This window comes from Schistocerca serialis, chromosome 3 (genome assembly GCF_023864345.2).
Source record: "Schistocerca serialis cubense isolate TAMUIC-IGC-003099 chromosome 3, iqSchSeri2.2, whole genome shotgun sequence".
NCBI lineage: Eukaryota > Metazoa > Arthropoda > Insecta > Orthoptera > Acrididae > Schistocerca > Schistocerca serialis.
This window is the reverse complement of record NC_064640.1, coordinates 11,713,069-11,723,157: the sequence shown is the minus strand read 5'-3', so window position 1 is coordinate 11,723,157 and position 10,089 is coordinate 11,713,069. Positions and strand designations below refer to the sequence as shown.

The window sequence follows — 10,089 nt, the reverse complement described above, 5'->3', positions numbered from 1 at the left end:
GCTACAGTGCTTTTAACATATGCACGAAAGAATGAATCACCAATATCTTCCCCTTTAAATATCCACAAATGTAATTTTAACAGGTGTAGAAAATTATGAAACACAAAAACAGAACATTGTGCACAGTGCAGACATCAAATATTGTATATGACAGGACGTGTCACTGGTCATACGTAGCCATGGGCGAAAACAGAATTTTAAGGAATGACTAAAATTGTGATACATGAGGAATAAAAATTGTGTAGCTGTTGTGTAGGTAACAAGTATAGTGCACCAATGCAACATGTATGGTATCCAAAAACTATTTTTCCATGACAGCAATAAATGAGAAATTGCTGTATTATACTGAGGCGACTAAAGTCATGGGATAGCAATATTCACATATAGAGGTGGCAGTAGTATTGCATATACAAGATACAAAATGACAGTGCAGTCATTTGTTCTCAGGTGATTCATGTGAAAATGTTTCCAACGTGAATGTGGCCACATGACTGGATTTAACAGACTTTGAATGTGGAATGGTAGTCGGAGGTAGATGCGTGGGACATTCCATTTCGGAAATCATTGGGGAATTCAGTATTCCACGACCCACAGTGTTAAGAGTATCCTGAAAATATCAGCTTCTATGCATTTCCTCTCACCATGAACAACACAGTGGCCGATAGCCTTCATTTAAAATCCAAGAGCAGCAGTGTTCAAGTAGATCTGTCAATGCTAACGGACAAGCAACACTGTGCGAAATAACTACAGAAATCAATATGGGACATAAAACGAATGTATCCATTAGGACAGTGCAGCGAAATTAGGTAGTAATGGGTTATGGCAGCAGACGACCGACACAAGTGCCGTTGCTAACAGTACGACATCATCTGCAGCACCTGTCCTGGGCTCTTGACCATATTGATTAGATCCTATATGATTGGAAAAAAACCGTAGCCTGGTCAGATGAATCCCAGTTTCAGTTGGTTAGAGCTGTTGGTAGGGTTTGAGCGTGGTGCAGATCCCACAAAGTTATGTACCCAAGTTGCTCACAAGGTGCTGTGCAAACTGGTGATGGCTCCATAATGGTTTGAACTGTGTTTACACGTAATGAACTGGATCCTGACTATTTTTGGCTACTTGAAGACGATTTTCAACTGCTCATCTGTTTTAGCTTCCCAAAAAATGATGGAATTTATGTTGATGACAATTGTCACCAGGATACAACTGTTGGCGATTGGTTTGGCGAACATTCTGGACAATTCGAGTGAATGCTTTAGCCACTCAGGTCGCCCGACATTAATCCCATTGAACATTTATGGGACCTAATTGAGAGATCACTTGGTGCGCAAAATCCTACACTGGCAAAACTTTCACAATTATAGACAGCCATGGAGGCAGCATGGCTTAATGTTTCTGTAATGAACTTCCAATGACTTGTTGATTCCATACCATGTTGAGCTGGTGCAATATGCCATGCGAAAGGACGTCAGAGACGTATTATGGGATACCCCATGAATTTTATCACCTCACTGTATATATACAATATACATAATGTGAAACTGGATGAACATGTGCATACTACTGTAATTAATATGCAGACAATATATAATGAAAGAGATGGTAAATTTATTTATGTATCATGGTGTAGATATGCAATGAGATATTTTATATGTAAATTGTAAAGATAATCATCAATTTATAAATGTGTTACAAACTGTATGTATTTAACAAAAAAGTGCATGAATATGTATGACTTCAGCTGACAAAGCCAGATGCATGGTAAACATGCTAAAAGGCAAATAAATAAACTTCTAAACATCGTGCTAGCTTTTAATATCGTTTCTATAACAATAATAATAATAATATCAATGACAGTAAGAAAATTCGCCTTTACAGACAGAGCAGTGGTCTTTGGGAGTCTAGGGGAAACATATTACCAGAAGTTACACATTTTGTAACAACAGAAGTCAAAACGATCATAGTTGTATTTCGCTGATTACCTGTAGTGGGCCATCTTCACAGTGTTTCCAATTGTCGTGATTCTGGCTTGTGTAAAGTAGGTTGTGGCTTCGACAAAGTATATGTGGCATAGAAAAATTAGTAATAGAAGCAATAAAATACTGCATATAAAGATCTGGAATATGGGGTTGAAGATTGAATCCACATTTAGAAAATCATCAGGACTCAGTAGCATAAAAAACATATTGTAATTTCAGTGCATGCCATTAAGCGATGTGCAGTCTAGGCTTTATAGCTATAGAGAGTAACGAAGATAAGTGAAAACAAATGCCTAACAGTGTTTCACCAAATCATTCAAGCCATAAAGAACAAAGCACAACAGCTAGAAGTAGAATTGGAAAGTTTTGATAGCCAAATTTTGTGTATCACCGAACACTGGTGCAAAGGGAAGGAAATTGAACACATTGCATTAGCCTCATATGACCTTGCATGTTACTATAGCAGAATCTCAATGAATGGTGAAGGTTCATGTATCTATGTAAAAAAGGTATGTCATTTAAAGTTAGATATGATCTTTTAGATCTAGGTGAGGACAAACATTTTGAACTTTGCGGTGTTGAAATAATAGGGCATGGTATAGCAAAAAAATTAGTCATAGTTTGTGTGTACCACTCTCCCAGTGGTGACATTGATATATTCTTCTCAAAACTGAATCAAAGCTTAGACAAGGTTTCTCGACCAAAAGCAAATGTAATTATCTGTATTGACTTAAACATTAATATGATGAAGCCTGAGAAGCCTAGCACCATATATGTGAATATTCTAAGCTGTTGTGGAATATCCTCCCTTGTTAATTGTCCAACTAGAATAACGAAAGAATCTTCCTCATCTATAGATCATGTAGCTACAGATATTGATAGTAAAAAATGTCATATTGTTGTCCAAAACCTGGGCCTATTAGATCACCTTTGCCAGATCTTAAAAACTAACATTCATGTAGAAACTCCTCCTAAACTGTGTACATACAAAAGAATGTTTCCCAAATCAGCTCTGTATGAGTTTAAATCCCAGCTAGAATACGAAGATTGGGGGGGGGGGGGGGGGGGGAATGTATACAGAAACTAATGCAAATCAGAAATTTATCAAGCTCATGTCAATTTTTAAACTCAGATTTGAAGAGATGTTTCCCAAAACTCTTTATCAAATTAAAACTACAAAGAAAAATCAATGGGTGACTATCAAAAAATCCTCAGAAACTCTTAGATATCTCAACTCCATAAAAAGTAATCAGTCTAACCCATAAGTTCTGCAATTCTACAAAAAGTACAGGAAATTGAACACAGAAAGGTGCTGCTAGCCGCAAAAAATCTTTCAAACAACAAAATATTACTTCAAGCTGAAAACAAGAGCAAAGCAGCCTGGAACATCGTCAAACAGGAAACATCTAACTCTGCTAAAAAGGACCTCAATTCACATATTAAAAACAAAGATGTACCAGTAGGTAACCCTAAAAAATTATCTGATTTTGTAAACTCATATTTCAGTAGTATTGCAAAAAAATTACAGCAGAAATTTCCAGATACGTATGATTTCCAATCCCAAAGAAAGCAGGTGCTGACAGATTTGAAAATTACCGAACTATCAGTTTAATAAATCACAGCTGCAAAATACTAACACGAATTCTTTACAGACGAATGGAAAAACTAGTAGAAGCCAACCTCGGGGAAGATCAGCTTGAATTCCATAGAAACACTGGAACACGTGAGGCAATACTGACCTTACGACTTATCTTAGAAGAAAGATTAAGGAAAGGCAAACCTACGTTTCTAGCATTTGTAGACTTAGAGAAAGCTTTTGACAATGTTGACTGGAATATTCTCTTTCAAATTCTAAAAGTGGCAGGGGTAAAACACAGGGAGCAAAAGGCTATTTACAATTTGTACAGAAACCAGATGGCAGTTATAAGAGTCGAGGGACATGAAAGGGAAGCAGTGGTAGGGAAGGGAGTAAGACAGGGTTGTAGCCTCTCCCCGATGTTGCTCAATCTGTATATTGAGCAGGCAGCAAAGGGAACAAAAGAAAAATTCGAAGTAGGTATTAAAATCCATGGAGAAGAAATAAAAACTTTGAGGTTCGCCGATGACATTTTAATTCTGTCAGAGACAGCAAAGGACTTGCAAGAGCAGTTGAATGGAATGGACAGCGTCATGAAAGGAGGATATAAGATGAACATCAACAAAAGCAAAACGAGGATAATGGAATGTAGTCGAATTAAGTCGGGTGATGCTGAGGGAATTAGATTGGGAGATGAGACACTTAAAGTAGTAAAGGAGTTTTGCTATTTGGGGAGCAAAATAACTGATGATGGTCGAAGTAGAGAGGATATAAAATGTAGATTGGCAATGGCAAGGAAAGCGTTTCTGAAGAAGAGAAATTTGTTACCATCGAGTATAGATCTAAGTGTCAGGAAGTCGTTTCTGAAAGTATTTGTATGGAGTGCAGCCATGTATGTAAGTGAAACATGGACGATAACTAGTTTGGACAAGAAGAGAATAGAAGCTTTCGAAATGTGGTGCTACAGAAGAATGCTGAAGATTAGATGGGTAAATCACATAACTAATGAGCAAGTATTGAATAGGACTGGGGAGAAGAGAAGTTTGTGGCACAACTTGACCAGAAGAAGGGATCGGTTGGTAGGACATGTTCTGAGGCATCAAAGGATCACCAATTTAGTATTGGAGGGCAGCGTGGAGGATAAAAATCGTAGAGGGAGACCAAGAGATGAATACACTAAGCAGATTCCGAAGGATGTAGGTTGCAGTAGGTACCGGGAGATGAAGAAGCTTGCACAGGATAGAGTAGCATGGACAGCTGCATCAAACCAGTCTCAGGACTGAAGACCACAACAACAACAACATGATTTACCTACTCAGAACCAGCCAACAAACTCAATGGTGCTCTTGCCAACTACAGAAGGGGAAGTGGCACTCGTAGTACACCAACTAAAAAATAAAACTTCAGCAGGACTTGATGAATTCACAGTCTGCATAATTAAAGAATGTACAGATTAAAAATCTCGCGGTGTATATGCCGCGTCAATTCAGGATAAAACTCCAAGCTTTTGATCACTACCTCCATGGTCATCGTCAGGGCTATAACTGACTGTTGTGAACTATTTTTCTTTTCCTTTATTGAATTTCAATTCCCCCCCGAAGGGGGCGGGCTGGCAGCAGCTTAGCACGCTGCTTTACAGCCTACAGACTTTTTAAAAACGTGAGAAGAAAAGAAACAAGAAAAACAGGCGATAAAATGGTGACTTAAATTGTAAAAACCGCAGAAAATTGTGGAAAGATAAAACATAGAGCAAAGGGGTTGGCAATGTTAATAAAATACACAGGGATCAGACAAGTAACATAGTAGACACACAATTAAAAAAACATGGCGACAGTCTGGTTTCCGTTCGCAAGAGATAAAAAATCACACCCAGCGACAGTATGACAGCCATTTGCAACACTTCCCAAAAGACATACAACACGGAACACTCACTGTAAAACACTGCACGAAAATGTCGGCACGAAGATGACACTCCCTAGCCAAGGGAAGATTGGGGGAGGACCTGGATGAGGGGGAAAACAAGGAGGGAGGACAGGAAAAAACGAAAGGGGGGGGGAACCAAAGGAGGGAGAGGACTCATAAGGGGGGAGAGGGGCAGGGCAGATGCGAGAGGGAATGGGAAAAGGCAGAGGAGGGAAATGCAAAAGGACTCAGGGGAGAGAAGGGGGGCAGAGAGAGGGCACGTGGGGAAAAAAGAGGATGGAAGGGGGGAGAGGGAGCCTGGGAAAAGGACAGAGGAATGGAGGGGGGATGAGGATCAGAGTTAATAGGAGGGATAAATGGAGGGAGAGAGGGCATCATCCGGGAGGGGGAGTTGATGGAAGCCACCTTAGGAAAAGAGATGAAGGGTGTAGAGATGGAGGGTAGGGAGGACACAACAGTGAAGACGTGGCAGGGGGCAGGGATGGGAGAGGAGAGGAGAGGAGAGGAGAGCAGAGGAGAGGAGCAACAAGGGGGTGAGGGGGATCAAGGCGGCGGGAGATGTAGAGTATGCGGATATGTTCGAGAAATAGGAGCAGATGGGGGAAAGGAATGAGGTCATAGAGGATCCGTGTGGGGGTCATGAACTAGCGAGGCTCCCACTTTTATATGCAGCGGTGGCTGAACATAGCCTGCTTAACAAGCATAAGATTTTATTTGAAGAAACCGGAGTAATAGCCCATGCATCGAATTACGGGGACTCTGTGATCCGGGAAGCAGTCGAAATTAGACTTAGCGATAATAACTTTAACAGAGACAACAGCTATGCACTTAGCAACACTTGGAAGAGTGCACTGGATAAAGAAAAATCGCAGAGAAAAACTTCCCGCACTTTACCTCCTGATTCAAGGGATGGCGCTGCAAGCAATGCGGGATAGAAACTACATCTATGGAAGTAGAGGGCACCACTTCACTACGCGCCATATCGGCTGTTTCTTTGACGTATTCCAGCCAATCAGAAGCCGTCCTTTGCATATAAAAGTGTGAGCCTCGCTAGTTTTCGACAGTCAGTTTTAGCCCTGACGATGACCATGGGGGTAGTGGTCGAAAGCTTGGAGTTTTATCCTGAATTGACGCGGCATGTACACCGAGAGATTTTTATTCGAGAAATACGAGGGCAGTTCAATAAGTAATGCAACACATTTTTTTTCTCGGCCAATTTTGGTTGAAAAAACCGGAAATTTCTTGTGGAATATTTTCAAACATTCCCGCTTCGTCTCGTATAGTTTCATTCTTCCGACAGGTGGCAGCGCTGTACGGAGCTGTTAAAATGGCGTCTGTAACGGATGTGCGTTGCAAACAACGGGCAGTGATCGAGTTTCTTTTGGCGGAAAACCAGGGCATCTCAGATATTCATAGGCGCTTGCAGAATGTCTACGGTGATCTGGCAGAGGACAAAAGCACGGTGAGTCGTTGGGCAGAGCGTGTGTCATCATCGCCGCAAGGTCAAGCAAGACTGTCTGATCTCCCACGTGCGGGCAGGCCGTGCACAGCTGTGACACCTGCAATGGCGGAGCGTGCGAACACACTCGTTCGAGATGATCGACGGATCACCATCAAACAACTCAGTGCTCAACTTGACATCTCTGTTGGTAGTGCTGTCACAATTGTTCACCAGTTGGGATATTCAAAGGTTTGTTCCCACTGGGTCCCTCGTTGCCTAGCCGAACACCATAAGGAGCAAAGGAGAACCATCTGTGTGGAATTGCTTGCTCGTCATGTGGCTGAGGGTGACAATTTCTTGTCAAAGATTGTTACAGGCGATGAAACATGGGTTCATCACTTCGAACCTGAAACAAAACGGCAATCAATGGAGTGGCGCCACACCCACTCCCCTACCAAGAAAAAGTTTAAAGCCATACCCTCAGCCGATAAAGTCATGGTTACAGTCTTCTGGGACGCTGAAGGGGTTATTCTGTTCGATGTCCTTCCCCATGGTCAAACGATCAACTCTGAAGTGTATTGTGCTACTCTTCAGAAATTGAAGAAACGACTTCAGCGTGTTCGTAGGCACAAAAATCTGAACGAACTTCTCCTTCTTCATGACAACGCAAGACCTCACACAAGTCTTCGCACCCGAGAGGAGCTCACAAAACTTCAGTGGACTGTTCTTCCTCATGCACCCTACAGCCCCGATCTCGCACCGTCGGATTTCCATATGTTTGGCCCAATGAAGGACGCAATCCGTGGGAGGCACTACGCGGATGATGAAGAAGTTATTGATGCAGTACGACGTTGGCTCCGACATCGACCAGTGGAATGGTACCGTGCAGGCATACAGGCCCTCATTTCAAGGTGGCGTAAGGCCGTAGCATTGAATGGAGATTACGTTGAAAAATAGTGTTGTGTAACTAAAAGATTGGGGAATAACCTGGTGTATTTCAATGCTGAATAAAACAACCCCTGTTTCAGAAAAAAAAAATGTGTTGCATTACTTATTGAACTGCCCTCGTACGTCGCGAAAGACTTCGTAGACATATTAAAGACTGTATAGACTCCATAACAACAAAAAAGTGGACGACAGCTGCGTAAGTCACTGCAGAACTGAATGTTGCACTCGCGAAACTTCTCAACACTAAAACATCACCATATGAGATCCATAAGCAAGGAACTGCAGCGCGAGATGGAATTCCAAAAGCACTCACCAGTGATGCAAGCGTCCGTAACAGGAAAACGTAACGTAGTGGTGGAGCCACTGAAACTTGGACAAATGGACAATGTAGCGATGAAAGAAAGTCGTTCGGCCGCATGAGTCGTGTTTCACACTGTTTACAACTACTGACCGTGTTCAGTTGTGGCTTACGCCATCCCGAGCCTACAATGCAGGCTTTTAGCTGCAAGTGTGAAGCATGGCGGGGGTTCGGTGATGTTTTGGGCATTCGTAGTGTGATATTCCATGGGCTCCGTAGTTACTCTGCAAGGTTGTATTACTGCCAAGGATAATCTGGCCGTTTTCGCTGATCAGGGCCATCCCATGATACAGCGTTTGTTACTAACGGTGATGCTATGTTCGAAGACGACAGGACTCCTGTTCGCACAGCTCGCATTGTCCAGCGCTGGTTCTGTGAGCACGAGGATGAATTGCCATATCTCTCCTGGCCGCAACAGACACCAGATAATAATATTATTGGGCCTTTGTGGTGTAGAGCAGGGTGCGTAATCGCAATCCACGTATATCATCGTAACTTGAATTTGCAACTATTTTGCAGGAAGTATGGTATAAGATATTCTTGATATCCATGCGGGACCTATTTTTATCCATTCCGAGAAGACTGGAAGTTGTTTTGAATACCAACGGGTTCCTAAATCGTATTAGGCGTGGTAACATGTAGATGTAACGTGTGTATCTTTTTGACCGCCCCCTGCGTTTCGTTATGGCATCCTTTACAGGAGTGGTCCTAACCAAGAAAAATAGGGTAAAGACACACATAGGTGCCGTCACAGCTATGACAGACATGAATTCTGCTTGCACAACCTTGCTAGCAATAAATTCATATTTCTCACAACAGTAGTGTGATGTAAAATCCAGCGATACTGAGATTTGAACTGCTCCCATGGATTTCATATTTGCTCTTAGTGACAGATGTGTCGCATTATGAATGTTTATACGTCAGCCAGTCCATTTTTTGTATATTGCGCATAATACTTTCCTAATAGTTGCATATTTTTATGTTCTTGTATAACAGAAGCTTACTGTTAATGCTCTTTAAGGAGTTAATAGTAGAAAGAAACTCATAATGTTTCAGAACGTTGATATGAGACATTTTTGTGAAATTCAGGGAGTATAAGTCAGTTTTAAAACCAATGACGCGGTGAATGATAATACTATGTATATCGTAATAGGACACTACCAAGTCGATAGGGTATAGTATTTCTGCACATTACGAACCACGTCAGCCTTACATTTTTTTAAATTCTATCTGTGGTATGTTTTATTATCATAGAAACAGACAGCGTGGAAGTTATGTAATCAGCAGACAAGTTTGTGACATTCTCGCGGAGTAGGGTAATTAGTGAATAATGTGATTGCAGGTGATCTTCGTCTGTGTGGGTGTTTTAATTTTATCTTTAAAAATTTGCTTCAATGTGGTTAATTTCTCCCGAGGACTTATAGACGAAACCGTGTGATTCATAAAAACTGTAGACGGGACTATGCTATTACCATACAATGTTCCGTGCCTTATTTAATTTTCATTTTTTTTCGCTCATTATTCTGATTTTATCTCGCACCACAACGGAAAATGTCAATATATTTAAGAAGCCATTGGATTTCTTGGAATCTAAGTATGGAGCTTTTCCAGAAAAACTTCGTTTGCAAATGCTGGAAGAATCGAAGAAAATGTTCTACTTTGCATACGAGAATTACATGGAATATGCCTTTCCGATGGACGAACTTAATCCAATAATGTGCACTGGAAGGGGCCCAGACTATGACAATCCGTAAGTTCAACAAAAATTGCTTAATTTAGCCCTATGTTCCCTATACCCGAAACGTAATATTTAGATGTGTAGTATGAATACAAAAGCCCAAAACGAGCATTGAAAATGGTTTAT

General features: G+C 41.3%; 1 protein-coding gene across 2 annotated transcripts in view; it reads left to right on the top strand.

Moving 5' to 3' along the window:
- The first annotated feature begins 9,404 nt into the window (after positions 1-9,404).
- The window catches only part of LOC126469670 (ER degradation-enhancing alpha-mannosidase-like protein 1), a 201,057-nt gene continuing 200,372 nt past the window's right edge, over positions 9,405-10,089 (top strand). Inside the window, exon 1 of one of the 2 annotated variants that reach the window (XM_050096820.1) lies at positions 9,405-9,975. In XM_050096820.1, coding sequence (XP_049952777.1) covers positions 9,704-9,975 — 272 coding nt within the window. In that variant the 5' untranslated portion in view covers positions 9,405-9,703. The remainder of the gene's footprint in view (positions 9,976-10,089) is intronic. The other variant, XM_050096819.1, reaches the window with a different exon arrangement.